This window comes from Protopterus annectens, chromosome 2.part0, assembly GCF_019279795.1.
Source record: "Protopterus annectens isolate FY-2018-M chromosome 2.part0, PAN1.0, whole genome shotgun sequence".
NCBI lineage: Eukaryota > Metazoa > Chordata > Ceratodontiformes > Protopteridae > Protopterus > Protopterus annectens.
Genome location: NC_056728.1, coordinates 32,689,427 through 32,708,235, shown reverse-complemented (window position 1 = coordinate 32,708,235; position 18,809 = coordinate 32,689,427). Strand labels below are relative to the sequence as shown.

Here is an 18,809-nt window from a genome sequence, read left to right as displayed (position 1 = left end):
GTCTGTAATTATTAAATTCAGTGGAGGTCCCGTCTCTATGTATGGTTGTAACATAGGATATTTTCCAGAGTTTGGGCACATAGTTTTCAACAATTGATCTGTTCATGAGAGTGGAGATTGTGATAGAAATAGCATCTGCTGTGAGTGTCAAGAAATATCTGTAGAGTAGGTTGGCTGCTGTTGATGAGGTTTTTAGTTTGGAGAGCATGCTTTTGATTGAAGTGGTGGAAACTGTTTTGAGGGTAAAGCTTGTCTTCTTCTTCTTCTTTTTCTTTCGGCTGCTCCCGTTAGGGGTCGCCACAGCAGATCAACTGTTTCCATTTCCTCCTGTCCTCTGCATCTTGCTCTGTCACACCAACCACCTGCATATCCTCTCTCACCACATCCATAAACCTTATCTTAGGCCTTCCTCTTTTCCTGTTACCTGGCAGCTTCATCCTTAGCATCTTTTTCCCAATATACTCTGCATCCCTCCTCAGCACATGTCCAAACCAATGTAATCTTGCCTCTCTGGCTTTGTCTCCAAACCTTCCAACCTGGGCTGACCCTCTAATATACTTATTCCTAATCCTGTCCATCCTCGTCACACCCAGTGCAAATCTTAACATCTTCAACTCTGCCACATCAAGCTCTGACTGCTGCCTTTTTGTCAATGCCACTGTCTCCAACCCATATAACATAGCTGGTCTCACTACCCTCTTATAGACCTTCCCTTTCACTCTTACTGGTACTTGTCTGCCACAAATTACTCCTGACACTCTTCTCCACCCACTCCATCCTGCCTGTGCTCTCTTCTTCACCTCTATTCCACACTCACCATTACTCTGAACTGTTGATCCCAAGTACTTAAACTCATTCACCTTCGCCACCTCTACTCCCTATATCCTCACCATTCCTCTATCCTTCCTCTCGTTCACACATATATTCTGTCTTAGTCCTGATGACCTTCATTCCTCTTCTCTCTAGAGCATATCTCCACCTCTCCTGGGTCTCCTCCACCTGTTCCCTACTCTCACTACAGATCACAATGTCATCTGCAAACATCATAGTCCATGGGGACTCCTGTCTGATCTCGTCTGTCAACCTGTCCATCACCATTGCAAATAAGAAAGGGCTCAGAACTGATCCTTGATGTAATCCCACCTCCACCTTAAACACATCCGTCACTCCCACCGCTGACCTCACCGCTGTCACACTACCCTCGTACATATGTTGTACCACTCTTACATACTTCTCTGACACTCCCGACTTCCTCATACAATACCACAACTCCTCTCTAGGCACCCTGTCATATGCTTTCTCTAAATCCACAAAGACACAATGCAACTCCTTCTGACCTTCTCTGTACTTCTCCATCAACACTCTCAGAGCAAACATTGCATCTGTAGTGCTCTTTCCTGGCATGAAACCATACTGTTGATCACTAATCATCACCTCCCTTCTTAACCTAGCTTCCACTACTCTTTCCCATAACTTCATGCTGTGACTGATCAGTTTAATCCCTCTGTAGTTACTACAGCTCTGCACATCACCCTTATTCTTAAAAATCGGTACCAAAACACTTTTTCTCCATTCCTCAGGCATCCTCTCACTTTCCAAGATTTCATTAAACGATCTAGTTAAAAACTCCACTGCTATTTCACCTAAACACCTCCATGCTTCCACAAGTATGTCATCTGGACCAACAGCCTTTCCGTTCTTCATCCTCTTCATAGCTGTCCTTACTTCCTCCTTGCTAATCCACTGCACTTCATGATTCACTATCTGCACATCATCCAACCTTCTCTCCCTCTCATTCTCTTCATTCATCAACCCCTCAAAGTACTCTTTCCATCTGCTCAACACACTCTCCTCACTTGTGAGTATGTTTCCCTCATTATCCTTTATCACCCTTACCTGCTGCACATCTTTACTAGCTCAGACCCTCTGTTTAGCCAATCGGTACAGGTCCTTTTCTCCCTCCTTAGTGTCCAACCTTTTATACAACTCTTCATATGCCTTTTCCTTAGCCTTCGCCACCTCTCTCTTTGCCATACACCTCATCTCCTTATACTCTTGTCTACTTTCTTCATCTCTTTGACAATCCCACTTCTTCGCCAACCTCTTTCTCTGTATACCCTCCTGTACTCCTTCATTCCACCACCAGGTCTCCTTGTCCCCTTTCCTCTTTCCAGATGTCACACCAAGCACCCTTCTAGCCATCTCTCTTACTAGCTCTGCTGTAGTTACCCAGCTATTCGGTAATTCTTCACTGCCACCCAGTGCCTGTCTTAACTCTTCCCTGAACATCACCTCAAAATTACCCTTTTTCAATTTCCACCATTTGATCCTTGGTGCTGCCCTCACACTCATCCTCCTCTTCTTGATCACCAATGTCATCCTACAAACCACCATCCTATGCTGCATAACTGCACTTTCCCCTGCCACCACTTTACAGTCTCCAATCTCCTTCAGCTTGGTCCTTCTACATAAGATATAATCCACCTGTGTGCATCTTCCTCCACTCTTGTATGTCACCCTATGCTCCTCCCTCTTGTTTAAATATGTATTCATCACAGCCATGTCCATCCTTTTCGCAAAATCCACTACCATCTGACCTTCTGCATTCCTTTGCTTAACACCATACCTACCCATCACTTCCTCATCCCCTCTGTTCCCTTCACCAACATGCCCATTGAAATCTGCTCCAATCACCAGTCTCTCACCCTTGGGTACAGTCATCACCACTTCATCCAACTCACTCCAAAATTTTTCTTTCTCATCCATCGCACACCCAACTTGTGGAGCATATGCACTAACAACATTCATCATTACACCATCAGTTTCCAGCTTCATAAACATCACTGTATCTGACACTCTTTTCACCTCCAAAACACTCTTGGCATACTCTTCCTTCAGGATAATGCCCACGCCATTTCTCCTCCCATCCACACCATGATAAAACAATTTGAAACCGCCTTCGATACACCTAGCCTTGCTCCCCTTCCATCTGGTCTCTTGCACACACAATATACCAGCCGTCCTTTGGTTCATCATATTAGCTAGCTCCCTCCCTATACCAGTCATACTGCCAACATCACAGCCAGTCCTAGCCCTTACCTGCCTTCGGGCATGCCTTCTACCTCTTCTCCTCCTTCGGCCAACAGTAGCCCAATTTCCGCCAGCACCCTGTTGGCCAACAGTACTGGTGGCGGTCATTGTTAACCCGGCCCTCAACCGATCTGGTATGAGTTTCTGTACAGTTTTCTGCATGTGTGATGTGGCACAATTTTACGCCGGATGCCCTAAACTTGTATTAGTGTTATTTGTGTTGGGGTATAGTGAGGTGGGAACTGTCCTGCAATACTAAGGATAGAATTGAGTTCACAAAGTGGGAGTTGAATTGTGTTTCGATAGGAACTTTAATGTCAGAGATGGTTGGTTTGGGGGTAGCCTTTTGGGTGGGTTTCAGTAGCTGGTGTATTTTTTTTCCAAAATTTTTGGGGGTTGTGTTGGTATTTAGTTTGTAATGTCATGTAGTAGGTGTTTTTGTCCAGCCTAATGCATTTTTCTGCACGGTTGCGCAGTTCTTGGTAGTTAGTTAGGCTTTGTATTTCTTTGGTGTTTTGATAGTAAAGCCAGGCAGTGTCTCTGGGCTTGAGGATTTATTTGGTTTCTTTACTGAGCCACGGGTTTGTAGAGGTTCTAACCTTGATTTTGCACAATGGAGTGACAGTGTCTAGGTGTTGTAGAAATGTTTTGTTGAAATATGCTACAGCCTGGTCAAGTGGGAGGGGTTTTGGGGGGGGGGGTCTAGTCACAGTTACAGAGTAAAGTATTGAGGACCTCAGGAGAGAATTTTTCTGAGTATCTAGTGGATTTATAGTTTGTGGTTTTGCATATGCTTATTCTACTACGTATAAGGTATATTGTGTTGCGGTCACTTAAGGTGTTTGGGAGACTGCCTGTGTGGGGGTACAATGTGGGGTTGTTAGGATGGATTCCCGTTTAGATTTTTTTAGCACATCTAGTTGGAATTTGGACTAGCTGCTGGTAGCCATGGAGATTTGTTAGATTACTTGGTGGTTCTAATATACAGGTGAACCAGTCTAGGTTGAAATCCCCCAGTATAAGGGTTTCTGGTGAATATGTGGAAGAACACCAGTATAGGAAGTCTTCAAGGCTAGTAGGTGTATTACCAGGTGGAATATAGATCACAATTGTGGTAATGACCTTTTTAGGGTGAAGCTGAAGTTGTGAGATAAGTATGTCCCAATTATTGGGGGAGGGGTAGGAGTTTGGTAATTGACGTACAGTTAAGCTGGACTTGTACAGTAAGGCAGTTCTACCCCCTTTACGAAGTGGTCTGTCTTGTCTAATGATATTGTAGCTGGTAGGGAGAACTTCTGAGTTAGCTATGTTTTTATTTAGCCGGGTTTCTGTTAAAGCAACTATGTCTGGGGAGTAGTGTGCTATTGTGGCCTGGAGTTCGGGTATTTTATTTTTGATACTTCTAATATTAATATTTAGCATTAAAGAATGATTGGTTTTGCTGCTGTTGTTGATTTGCCCAGGGATGAAGATAGTGGGGATGTTATCTTCTAGCATTTGTGTTGGAGTTTTGAACAGGATGGATTTGGGCCTGGGTTGGGGTGGATATCCCCACTTATGGTGAGCCTGGTGTTAAAATGGTGATACAGATGTTGGAGTTTGGTGATGAGTGTGAGAAAGTATTGTGTTTTTTTGGAGTAGGAATGAGAGCATATGTGTTTAGTTCTGGTCTGTTATGTAGTTCTTGAACAACTGTGGGCAGGTATTATTATAATGTGCGGTGTCTGTATATGAGAGTGCATAATATAGTGCTGTGCTACTCAGTTTAGGGATATTGCTAGAGTGATAACTTGTGGAGTTGTAAAGAATTATGAGAAGACAAACTAGACGTAGTTGTGTGATAGTCATGGTTATAAAGTTTAGATTGGTTCTAGGTGGAAGTCTGGGTGGGAATTATAGGGTTGCACTATATGTGGATGGGTAAGTAGTGTGGGGTGATATAAATAATGCCTAGTGGTAATGAGAGTGGTTGGCAGTATTTTGTTGTGGAGCAAATTGGTATGGTGTAATGTGATTTCACTTGAGGAGCTGTGATTGGTGGAGGTGATGTGAGGTTGAGCTGTGGGTGTGTCTGTGATTACTATAAATGTAGAGGTAGCGGGGGCGGGAGGTAATTGGGAGCAGGGTAGGAGAGCAGAGAGAGCCTGAGCTTTAACGATGGCAAATGGAGTGGGGCAGAGCCCACCAAGACAAGAGTAATGGGCAGCAAAAAGTAAGTGTTACTTTACAAATCTGAACACTTTAAACAAATTCCTGAGGTCTAATGGCTTAACAGCAAGCAGAATTCAATTGCTGAAGAGCACTTGTGTCCTGGTGGGACACTTGTAATTTAAAGATGGCTCCACGCTCAGCTGGATTCTTATATAGACTTGGTATTGTGGGAGGGGGGTAGCACAAGGGGTGTAAACCAGGTGGAATGCAAAGAAACCACCGAAACCAGAGAGGCAATCAATATCACAAGGGTTGTAAACCAGGTGGAATGCAAAGAAACCATCGAAACCAGAGAGGCAATCAGTGGAAAGTTATCAGCGAAGGCCTCAGATCAATATCACAAGGGTGTTAAACCAGGTGGAATGCAAAGAAACCATCGAAACCAGAGAGGCAATCAGTGGAAAGTTATCAGCGAAGGCCTCAGAGGGGGTAAGTAATAATTCAAACTCTACCTGTAAAGTGAGGAGAGAAGAGACAGCAAAGTTTATTAAGGTTGGGAGTGTGTCTTCACATTGACTTGCTTATTAGTAGCCAGCTTGTGCACAGATTAGAGTAGGGAGATACATTAGCTATGAAGGGGAATGTATAGAGATGCAAATAAACAGGTGGGCCTCTAGTGATACAAACTAAGGCAGAAAGCACTGAGATCTCTGCACTAGCTGGGGGGGCACAGGCTGCAGCAGACAGCAGTCAGTTTTATTAGCACACTGAGAACTACTAAGAAATACTGCTAATGTTATAGCTTCACTCTGAAGCTAGTAGAATGAGAAAGTACTGAGAGGTCATGATGTAAACATGCAGTTTACATCATGAAATGCTTTATATGAATGCTAATAAGAAAAAAATATTTATTTATAGATGTTAAGTTGTCTATCTCGCCTTCATTCTTGCTGGATGGGTTCGGAGCCGACCTTGGCTCCGACTCGGCCACTCTAAAAGCTCGAGAGTTGGTTCCACCGGCTCGAGGCTCCCCTTATATCCCACAATGCTAGGCGTGAGTTACCTCAGATCTCGTTTGCCGCTACAGCGATCGAGGTGTTGTTTTTCTACCGGCTTCTTGGTAAGTAAACTTTCTGTAAAGTTAGGATACTTAAATCCCTTTATTTTTAATTTTAACTACATTTTCCCTTAGTTTAGTGGAATTCTAACCCTTTTTTTCATAAAATCCCGTTTCTTTCCCACAAGAACTTAAAAGTTCTCCCTCGGGCCTTCAGGCCTTTCCCTCATTCCCTAGTGGTGTGTGTGTGTTGCTCTTAGTTAAAACCTTTTGTTAGTTGTTTTATTTTTGAGTTTTAAAAAAATAAGATAAAGTGTAATCAGTGTGTCTGACTGAGTGTGTGTGGTTACACTTTCTTGTTCTAGGATGTCTAAAGACACAAAGGTCTCAGGCTTCAAGAAGTGTGATGCGTGCTGTCAGAAAATGTCTCTGACAGACGGTCACACTTCTTGTGTCTACTGCTTGGGGCCTTTGCACCTGCAGGACTCCTGTGCTGTATGCCACGGCTTCAGTCCCAGGGTCCTGCAGGAAAGAAAGAACAAATTGATCCTAAGGGGTCTACTTAAGCCTGAGGATTCCCTTTCTGTCTCTGGGAAGCCCTCCAAGGCTTCTAGGTCCTCGGCTCCAGCTACTGAGCCGAGACCTAAAACTACTAAACCTCGTCTGCATCGGCTCCGGCTGGAGCCGATGAGTCCCAGCTTCTGTGGTTCCCTCGGCTCCGGCTGGAGCCGAGGTATTAAAATCCTTGTCGGCTCCGACCAGACCTTGAGCCGACATCTAGGAAGAGATCTAGGTCACCATCCCTTGGCTCCGTTCATTCGGCTCCAGCATCTCCTCTGCTGTCTGAACGGAGCCATAAATCTCACTCCTCTAGGTCATCGAGGCTGTCGGATTATGACCTTCAGAGGGTAGTGAGTCGACTTCTTAAGTCGAGGCACTGGCCCAAATGCTTCAGAGCCCGACTCATCAGTCGATGCCTGCCCCTGTCCATCAATATGTTGCTCCTCTGACTCCGTTGAGCTCGGGCCGGCGTTCGAACCGAGACTGTGGTAGCGTCGGAGCCGATACAGATGTCTTCGGCTCCGTCGTCGGCTCCGATTTCTTCTTCGAAGAATCTCGGCGCGGACTTCCCTCGTCGGCTCGAGAGGGTGAGTGGCATCGGACCCTTGTCCGACCCGCTCTTCCTCTCGGAGCTTGGCTGGTGAGTTCGGCTCCGACATCGGCCTCGGAGACATCACTGTCGGTGCCGAGGGAGGTTCTCAGCTTCTCGGAGCGGGGACCTCTGGCTTTGCCTGACAGGGGTGCGTTCGAGGTCATGCGGAGTGTGTTAGAGCCTGGCTCTACTCCACAGTCAGCTCCGTCCGCCCCTCCCTGTACGGTGCCTCAGGTCAAGTCGACTCACTCCCTCATCCCGGACCGCAGAGAGCCAGCTCCTCAGGAACCCCCTGTGGGGATCTCATCCTCTTCCGAGGCCTCCCCTGATTTGGCAGAGGAGCCCCCTCGGAAGAGGAAGTGTAAGAGGAAACACATTGACTCACCTGAGTCCATCACATCTGACACAGATTTAGAGGATTCCGAGGGTTCCCCCCGTTCCCCTTCTGAAGATGTCTCTTTTGCAGACATTCTAGAAATCCTCAAACAGAGGGGAAATTGGCCAGCCCTCAACCCTTCGGAGGATGAATCTGTGTACCTTGAGGCGTTTGGCTCTCGTCCTTCCACCTCCTGGGTGTCTCCCCTTTGACCCCCTCATGCAGGTGGTAGCTAAAAAGGCATGGATGGCTCCTGATTCAGTGGACCCCACTCCCAGGAGACCCTCAAAATTCATAACGGCACCAGCAGACAAACAGTTCTTGACAAAGGAGTTTCTGTGGATGCTATGGTGGTTGCTGCTGCCACTAAGAAGGAACTAGCTGATCCTTCAGTACCTGTCCATCCACCTAACAAGGAATCTAGGTCCATGGACAGATGCGGAAGCGGATGTTCTCGTCAGCGACATTTGCTATCGTTAAGCTGAACTACCTGTGCCATTTTACTCGTCTTCAAAGGGACTTGATCAAAGAAGCGAGTGACATGTTGAAGGACCCTACAGCTGCGGGTTTTCAAGATAAGATGAACACTCAGCTGGCTACCCTGAACTCCATAGCCAACTCCTCCATGCGCCTCCTTTCTTATGCGGCTGATGGAGCGAGCAGGGCCGCAGGGACAGGTGTGGCATTACGTAGGCATGCCTGGATGTGGCTATGCAATTTTGCGGACCCCTTCAAAACGTCTTTCACTAATTCCCCGTTCGATGGATCATCTCTCTTTGGTCCTCAAGTGAAAGAAACCTTGACTAGGTGCGAGACTGATGGCAAGACTCTTTCTGCCGTCGGAGTCCGTTTTTCTACTCCTTCTAGGCCTTACCCCAAAGGCCAGAAAAGTGGGAAAATGTGGTTCCGTAAACAATCTCAAGGGACTTCGCCTGGCGACAGAGTCGGTTCCCGCCAGAGGCAGAGGCGGGAATAACAATGGTAGGCGTAAGCCCTCGAGACAGGGGGGCTCCGCAGAACCAGGGCAATCGAGAAGCCTTCTCTGATAAGCCCTTTCAGCATCCCTGAGGTGTTGCCCGACTGCCCACCTTCCGGGGCAGTCCGGGGGAGATTGTCACTGTACCCAGAAGCCTGGCTATCCCTGACTCAAGACAAATGGGTACAGTCCGTCATTTCCGAAGGCTATTCTATTCCCTTTCTTCACATTCCAAACCAATCAAAAAAATCCCTTCCAGATGTTCCACCGCTCAAAGGGATCTAGCGGTTTTGGAAATTTCAAAGCTGCTTGCGAAAAGAGCAATTCAGCCAGTTCCAGCAGACCAGCAAGGATCCGGAATCTACTCAAGGTTCTTTTTAGTTCCAAAGAAAACAGGGGACTGGAGACCAATTTTGGATCTCAGTATCTTGAACAGATCAGTCAAGAAAACAAGATTTCGGATGGTCACGCTGCAGTCCATCCTTCCCCTATTGGGAAAAGGAAACTGGATGTGCTCTATAGACCTTCAGGATGCGTACTATCACATAAAATGAACAGGCGGCTCCAGAAGATTCCTCCGCTTCAGGCTGGGAACCAGTCATTTTCAATTCAGGGCCCTGCCCTTTGGTCTCACCACTGCCCCGGTGTTTACCAAATGCATGGCAGTGGTAGCTTCTCACCTGAGACGACAAGGATTCCAGGTGTTTCCATATTTGGACGACTGGCTCCTCACAGCTCCCACCAAGCATCTCCTTCTGATGGCCAGGGATTACACTTTTCGCATTTGTCAAAAGTTAGGCATTTCAATAAATTGCGAAAAGTCTGTTTTGTCGCCTTGTCGTACTATTACCTTCATAGGCGCAAATCTAGACACAGTAGACATGTCTGCGAGACTAACAGATCAGAGAATAACAGACATACACAAACTGGTCTCACTCCTGTTCAACAACAACAGAATCAAAGCCAGGTTAGTTCTGAAAGTGTTGGGAATTATGGCGGCCATACCTCTGCTTCCATTAGCCAGATTCCACATGCGAATCCTTCAATGGATGCTCTTTACACAATGGTCATACCAGCAACTTCCAATGTCCCACACCATTATGATCACGCGTGCAGAAATCATCTCATGTGGTGGATGTCTTCCCCTCAGCTCTTGTTGGGAAGACCCTTTGTTCCTCCCCCTCCGGTTGCTACTCTGACAACGGACGCCTCCCTGATCGGGTGGGGGCATTATCAGGGCAGGACAGTCCAGGGCACATGGCAACCAGGCGAATGCCACTTGCACATAAATGTTCTGGAGATGAGAGCAGTGCTTTTAGCGTTGCAAGCCCTTCAAGACTCTCTTCCCTTGGGAACGATTGCAATCCAGACAGACAATATGTCTGTAGTGTGGTACATCAACAAACAAGGCGGAACCAGGTCCTACCCTCTGTCGAGAAGCACTCAGATTGTGGCAATGGGCGATTTCTTCTCAGCGGTTTCTGATAGCAACGCACATCCCGGGAAGTCCAATCAAATCGCGGACAAGTTGAGCAGAGCTATCCTCATGCCTCACGAGTGGTCTCTGAAAGACTCTGTTGTGAGAGAAATATTTCTCAAGTGGGGTCAGCCTTGCTGCGATCTTTTTGTTACTCCCCAAAACAGCAAGTGCAGAGATTATTTCACTCTATTCCCTTTACCAGGCCAACCCAGCAGAGGCGGCTCTAGTCCAAGTTTGGCCCCGGGGACTTCTGTATGCATTTCCTCCCTTCCCACTAATCTCTCAAGTGATACAGAAAGCTATCGCTCAGAAGGCCTCGTTGATCCTCATTGCTCCTTACTGGCCTCGACAGGTGTGGTTCCCCTTTCTACATCAATTTCTATTGGTGCGACCTTGGCATCTGGACCTAGTTCCAGATCTTTTGATCCATCAGTCGGGTCAGTTTCATCGCTCCCTCCCCTCTGAACCTCACTGCTTGGTTCCTCCAGTTCCAACCTTAGCCAGGCTTCCTCAATTATCTCACTCCGTTCGAGATATTTTGATAGCTTCCCATAAATCTTCCACTCGGAAGATTTATTTGAGTAAGTGGAAACGCTTCACATATTGGGCTCAAGGAAGGGACATAGATCCTTTCACTGCTTCCATCCAAATAGTCCTTGATTTTCTAGCTGAACTCTTCCATGCAGGTTCATCTCCTTCTACTCTTAAAGTTCAATTGGCAGCTATTTCTAACTTTCATGTGGGTATTTCTGAGTCTGCCTTAATGTCCCACAAGCTTTGCAAGGCCTTTTTTGAAAGGAGTTTTTCTTCTCAGACCTCCTATAAGAAATCCTCCTCCTCCTTGGGATCTAAATTTAGTTCTTACTTCTTTGATTCTTCCCCTTTCGAACCTGCAGCCTCCTGTTCTTTAAAATTGCTATCATGGAAGACACTCTTTCTGGTAGCTATTACTTCAGCTAGAAGAGTTTCAGAACTTCATGCACTCAGCTGTCGACCTCCTTATCTATTGTTCCATAAGGACAGGGTATCCTACGAACCAACCCGTCCTTTTTGCCTAAGGTAGTCTCGACGTCAAACCTAAATCAAAGCATTGACCTCCCTGTCTTTTTCCAGATTATTCCAATAGGTCTGAACAAAATTACACTGGCTAGATGTTCATCGTCAGTTGAGGTACTATTTAGATAGAACAAAACAATTCAGAAAATCTGACCAGCTGTTTGTCTCCTATGCAGAAGGCAGAAAGGGACTTTCAGTTTCAAAGGTATCATTATCTAGATGGCTAACATCTCTGATTTCCCTTGTTTATGAAATTAGACACCAAAAGCTGCCTAACAAACCTAAGGCTCATTCTACCAGAGCTTTGGCTACTTCTTTAGCCTTCCAAGACAGACTGCCTATTGACACCATTTGTGCAGCGGCTACTTGGGCTACTCCTCACACTTTCATTTCTCATTATAAGTTGGATTTAGCTTCTAGGCATAGAGCTAACTTTGGTTCCACTGTTCTCAAGAGTCTGTTCCGTTAGGCCACCCGGGACAAGGTGCTAGGGAAGCGGTCCCATCCAGCAAGAATGAAGGCGAGATAGACAACTTAACATATAGAAGTTATGTTCTTACCATAACGTTCCATGTTAGTTGTCTTCTTCTCGCCTTCTCCTTGCGTCCCACCCTCCTTCCCCCTGGCCTGGACAGACCTAGAGGAGTTTTTGATTGTGACCTCTCTTTCTACCACCTCTTTTATTGGGCATATGCTGTTGTGCATATTTCCTGGATGAGGATATAGGTTACCCTTCGTTCTCCCTGGTTTTAGAGGTGGACTTTGTTTATAGCTCTTCTGATACTATTATAAGCTGGGGTTAGCTTACAAACGAGATCTGAGGTAACTCACGCCTAGCATTGTGGGATATAAGGGGAGCCTCGAGCCGGTGGAACCAACTCTCGAGCTTTTAGAGTGGCCGAGTCGGAGCCGAGGTCGGCTCCGAACCCATCCAGCAAGAAGAAGGCGAGAAGAAGACAACTAACATGGAACGTTATGGTAAGAACATAACTTCTATTTACTTTTTTTCTCATTTAGTGGCCTTTTAAACATTAATGACATAAAGTGGGGTGTTTGCTGTACAGTCCACGCACAAGTAATCAAAAGTCCAGTCTTTATCAGCCACTTTTTCTTGCAAAGCCATATTTCACAAATGTGATTTATACTTTAATCTCACATTTTTTTCACTAATTCCTTTGTTGCTGGTCTTCCTTTTCATCTCCATCTCTCAACACCAGACTTTTGTTCAAGTCTAAGGTATTGCTATACTCTTTTTTTTTTTTTTTTTTTTTTTGTCTCTTAAGCATTTTACTTTGGAACATTGTAAAAAAGTCTCTCTATGAGCTTTATTTTCAGGAGAATGGGAAGCAGACTCCCGTTCTGTTTGATGGCTCGCTTTATGTTGGATAAACTTTTATATTTCTTCCTTAGCCTGTTCTGCATCAAAAAATGTCTTTGATCTTCCAGGAAAAAATATTCCAAAGACATAACAGCTTGAAACTTACACCTGCTTCTTGACATTCCCTTATTGCTTGGATAAATTTGCATCTGTTCTGCCTGGTGTGAGTGAGTAATCATATTTCACACACTGCTGTCTCGAGTTTTTAGTACTTTCCCTTCTGCCACACGTTTGTTAGTATCGACTTTTTCTGCTGGTATGATTGCATCTTTACTAATACAGGTCTTGGCTGCTTTCTCATGGCCAGCTTTGGAGCAAACACTTTCATTTAACAGTTCCTGCTGTGGAATACCAGTCCAATTGCTTATTTGTGCTTTCATAAAAGTAATACAGAATGTTCCTTCCAGTTTCTCTGGTACAACAGAAAATATCAAGTTTTTCCTGCACACACTGTCTTCTAACTCCATCATTTTTTGAAACAGCTCTTCTTGAGAAGTCTCATATTCAGACAGCCTTTTCTTCATTTCAGCCTCTGATTTTTGCTGTTTTATCATTTCATCTGAATAGATAGTTAAAACATTTTGTAGTTTTTTTTTTCAACTTTTTATTATTTGAGTTGCTATACTCCTTCAATGTTTCATTTATTTTAATCACCTTTGGTTGATTTGTTTTATTTTTTTCATCTAAGGTTACTGGAAGCCATCTCTTGTATGAAAGATGAAGCTTCAACTTCCTTTTACTAAACAGGTGGAGGAAACTACCCAGTTAGTGTATTCTCTTCACCTTTTGTAGGTGATTTTATTTCAGGTTCCCTAAATTTCTTCTTTGCTGTCATCCAGGCGGTGTCCTTTCTAGTCAGTCACTGAATTTTATTCAAGCTGGCAGAATTACTAGCTGTTATTTCTCAGTTTCCATTTTCACACCGGGAGAGTTGATCAGTGTGCAGCCACCTTGGAAGTCTTGCTATTAGAAAATGTTATGTTAAACAGTGGAAAAGATTTTGTATTTGTTCCCTCACGTGTAACCAGGACCTTAGTGGGATTATTACATCTGGTCCTCAAACATTTGTTTGAATTACTATCTTATAGTCTATTTACGCCATTAGCAAGGGGTATTTATCAGCCTTTTCATTATATCTACTCTTGGATCCACTTCTTCATTTCACACTTCGCTCAAGCTGCTTTATAAAGAGGTTTTTCTTTTTATGTGCAGTGTCACTTCTTATTCAGGTGACACTTAATTGGGATCTTTACACTTTGCTGGTAAAATTGTTTCTGTCTGTGTTTCAACCAATTATTCTTGCTATTTTTGGTTCATTTCTTTTCTATAGACTGTCTGGTTTATTGTTTTGATATTTGCAAGAGACCAAGAGACTATCTGGGTTGCAACCATTCATGGTGGGTTAACATTTTTGCTTTTCCATGGATAAAGGGTTATCTGTAGAAAACTTCCTTTATATATGCTCATACTACTTTCAGAATGTGCACTGACTCTAATCATCAATCTTCCTCATTTCTTTCAGAATCTGAATGACAGGGAAATAGATTATCTGGTCATGCTTTTGTAACCCAGGCATTACCTTCCAAGTACTAAGTACTTTAAAAAGCTATACAGCTGTGGAATTCTTAGTATGGAACTAAAAAAAGACAATGTATGCTAATTCTGAAAATTCCAATCTATTGTTTGTGACTATATCTTTTTTTCTCTTCCCGTCGTGGTAAAACATTTCCAGGTAGGATTAAAGCACATTCTAAAACAGTTTTGTTTTCTTTTGATGGTATATTGGAAAGGGATGGTCTTTAGAAGCACTCTAGAGGCAGCTCCATGGTCCTTTTTGCATACTTTTACAAAGCATTACAATCCGGTTTCCTTTTCCAGGTCTGGGACTAGCTTCACTAGGGCTATTCTCCAGGAGCTCTTGAATCCATATCATTCCTCCTCCCGGGTTGGATAAGCATTTTTGATCAACACAAATAGCCAAAGGTTACTACAGCAGTGAGAATGATGAACATAGTACAGTTGTTCAAGATGCACTTACCATAACAACCATGTTCAAATTCTTTCCTTCTGCAGTATCTACATCCATTCTCCATCCCCCTTCTGGTCTGAAAGTTTTATGTTTATGTACAATATATATATATATATATATATATATATATATATATATATATATATATATACACATACACACACACATACATACATACATACACACAGTGAGAGAGAGATTCATAGATTGTTAATAGGTAATGACCCAAGGAGGCCTTTCTAATCCTAGCCAAGTTTTCCTGAAAGAGTAATGACGTCCTGTATCCAAATAGAACATTGAGGGCCAGGCATTTCTAAGCTATATTTGTTCATTAGGGACATTGGTGCCAGGCCCAGAGTAAATTTCTTGTTCCCCATCCACTGGTCTAGGTTGCACTTAAACTGGGTAATAGACAAACTCAGTTTCACATGGCTGGATGGATATATATATATTTTTCAGAATGAGCACATGTTGCCACTTTTTGGGAAAGAAAGTTCTGAAGTTGTCTGTACTCTTGACTGCTGATTTCCCTCAAGTGGCTAGCCACAGTCAGAATATAGGTATGGAAGGGAGCCAGAGCTTTTTGAAGACTGGCTGGTTGTTGTGTCCTGGGCAGGATACAACCCAGACAGCCAAAGATTACTGCAGCAGTGAGAAATTTGAGCATCTGCTGTTTAAGTGCAACTTACACAACTGTACATTTTTCATTTCATCTTGAAATTAAAACTTTATAGGTAGAAGATACTTAAAATTCTTTTGACAGTGTTGCTAAGGCAACATTACACCATGTTACAAAACTTGCACACATTGTATTTTATTTCATTTTTACCTTCAGTAAGAAATTATTCATTTACAAGTGAATATTCATTGCCACAATAGAGTATGCCCTGAAATTTGCAGTGTTTTTACAGGTGTTTACTCGGAAGCTAGAAGAGGTTGGACGTGTGCTGTTTCTCATTTCCCTTACTCAACACATACCTGCAGTTCACCGGCAGTCCCATGTCTCTATGCTTCAGGAAGACCTCCTTCGACTGCCGTCCTTCCCTAGAAGTGCAATTGATGCAGAATTCTCCCTGTTCAGTGATCCACAGGGTAAGCTTTTATGAATTTGCAAAAAGTTGAAAAAAATCTGGACACTGCTCAGTAATGTGTAAGAAATAGTGATATAAGTCATTAGTGTTGCTGCAAAAAAGAAAAATAAAACTTGTTTTTGCCTTGTTCAGCTTATCCAGTTCCATTTGGTAAGCCGTGTACAGCGTACTGCAGCCTTTTTTAATGCACTGCCTTTCTTTACCTGATCCTATAATATTTAAGCCAGTGTCTGGAAAGAAGTATGCCAGATGTAGTACAGAAACAAATATAAACTGGCATCTTCTGATATGCCTTTCCTTCTGACTATTAGCTCGTCACTCTGTATTTTTTGCTGACTATTCTTTGTTTGTATATCTACCTGTCTCACATCCTTCTGTTGGTAAATAAAGGTGAAGATATTTAAGCAGAACATCAAAGGCAGATGGAAGAAGTACTTCCAGCAGCTTCTGAATGAAGAAAACCCCACAGGAGCTGTACTGCCCCCAGACACAGCCTACAATGAGAAGAAGAGGAAGAGCCCACCAGAGAAGTTGTAACAGTATTAAGGAAAATGAAGTCAGAGAAAGCAGTAGAGTCTGATGAGGTGACAGCAGATATGATAAAATAGGGGAGAAATGTCTCCTGAAGGTAGCAGTGCAGATAGAAAGGCGTATCCCAGATGACTTAAGAGTAAGCATACTAGTGCCAGTGTTCAAGAACAAGGGGGACTTTCACAGAAAGAAGAAAGGAACAAAAATAAGGACATAAGAGCCAAAGTAGCTCCAATTGCAGAAAAGGTCAAAGAAAACAGATTATGTTGGTTTGGGCACATGTTCAGAAAAGCAGAAGACGGTCTGATCGAGAAGATTTGGGACAGACAGGACGAAGGCAAAAGGAAACAAGGGCATCGAGTAAAGAGGTGGATGGATTGTGAAAGAAGACCTAAGATAGTTAGACATTAGTATCAAAGAAGACTGGAGAGTGGCATTGATTAGAGAGAGATATGGCGACTATTGACACAATACCCCGACCCCATGTAGAAAAGGGGGAAAAAGGAATGATGCTGCTGCTACTACTGATGATGATGAAGATGACGATTTAAGCAAAAAAAATACTTTTAAAATTATGAAAATGGTTATATTTTATGTATGGGAATTTGAGTCAAGAAATAAAATGCAACTGTCTGAGTGTCACTAACTTAAAATATTTTATCCTAACAATATTCTTAAAAAATTTTATTCACATTTGGAAATAATTAGGTATGTCCTTGTGAAGTCCATCCCCCACTCTCACATAGCAAGCTGCCAGCATTAGCCTCCTGTTAAGGTTTTATATGAGCATATGCACGCTCTCTTTTGAAATTCCACAGTTTTACATGAATTAAGTACATATTTACACCACATTTAAGTGCTATCCTGTTCATATTAATCAGAGCATCTCTTCCAAAACCAAGGAAGTTATTGTTCACCTGTATCCTGTCCTGGTTAAACCCATTATATAATGTAACTCACATTTTGATGCATATCTCACTAGACATATCAAAAAACTTGAATGACCGTAGACGTTCCTAACAAAGAATTTTGGTCTTTAAAAATCTTAGCCATCAGGAAAGGCAGAAGTTGCTCTCCCTGACTTAGTTTCATATATGCCCTTAGATATCCCATTATCCGAAACCTACTTTTTCTCGACCTGTCAAGCAGTGTAGCCAACACTAGAACAAGAGAACTGAATCTACATCATGGAGTAAATATAACTAAGTGGAGAGATAGGTTCATCTTACTGCACCTCCCCTTGTTCTGGAATAGACTCCCCTTGCATGTCAATCAGTGTCATTTTTTTTGTCTGTCTTCAGACATAGCTTAGACAATTGGATAAAAACTCTAAAATACTCCTCAGGACATGTATTTCTTGTTCTCCTTGAAATGGTTGGTAAAGCCTGAGAGTGATTATTGGCAAACACACATTGCCTCTTGTCTAATAGCCTTATGTTTCCTATGACTCCTAAGAAAAAGGAATGGATTTAATGTGGTGCATATAAATCGGTTACAAATCTTACTTTTTAGTTCGTAGAGTAAAAATCATTTTGTTTTAGTTGCAGTAATACTTTAACAGCTATCAGTGTATTTTTTAGTTGTCAGTATAACAGAACCATCCTTAAGTGTATGCAAGGATGCAGTATGCATATATCATTTGAATACCTCCTTTACTGCTGTTAGAAAGGTATCTGCTTTATTGTATGCAGTGGGTAGAGTGAAGTTTAAATTACACTATTACATGCTTATTTTAATTACTTTTAATGTTATTAAAGATAATTTTCACTACATGTATGTGTGTTATGTATTCAGTGTGAAGCAGTTATATAGAAAAGGGATATATTTCTCCCCATTTAGGATCATAGAGGTTGTAAGGCAACTGAGCTGCGAGGCCATTTTTGCACTCCGGTGCCTACTAGCAGGCCTTGCCTGTCTCATCAAGGAGGGCCAGGCCAGTCATTCCAGGATGAATTTATGAGCACTCATCCAGTTGTTTAGCTCCTTTTAAAGACAGGCAGTGGTCACACTGCTTAACTTGGACAGGAAGTTTGTTCCAGAGAAGGGGTAGGCACTGAGTGACAGATCTTGCTCTCCTCCTTGTCTTATTTCTATGTAGTAGCAGATTTAGATCTCTGACTCTAGTGTTAACTGAATTGTTTGATTTATGCAGGTATTAGAATTCTTGGAGTCCTGGATCCCTTATAGACCTGTAAACAAGCCACAGATCGTCCCTAAGGAGTCTGTATGGAAAAAAGTATAGAATTAAAGCTTCCAGTCTTTCTTGATAGTTCAGGTTTTTTAAGCCCATGATCTTGTTAATTAGAAACCTTTGTAGTCTGTCCAGTTACTTGATATGCTTAGTAAGGTAGATTCCAAAGGCACTGTCAGAGGTGTTGTCAGGAATTTCACGTGTACTTACAGCTCCCAGACTGCATGCCCCCATCATAGTGCTTTTCTCT

The 18,809-nt window shown here is 43.2% G+C and overlaps 1 protein-coding gene across 1 annotated transcript in view; it reads left to right on the top strand.

Moving 5' to 3' along the window:
* UNC80 (unc-80 homolog, NALCN channel complex subunit) overlaps window positions 1–18,809 on the top strand; it is a 5,631,640-nt gene that overhangs the window by 4,294,371 nt on the left and 1,318,460 nt on the right. The window contains exon 44 of the mRNA XM_044060513.1: window positions 15,658–15,838. Within this exon, the coding sequence (XP_043916448.1) occupies window positions 15,658–15,838 (181 nt within the window). The remainder of the gene's footprint in view (window positions 1–15,657; window positions 15,839–18,809) is intronic.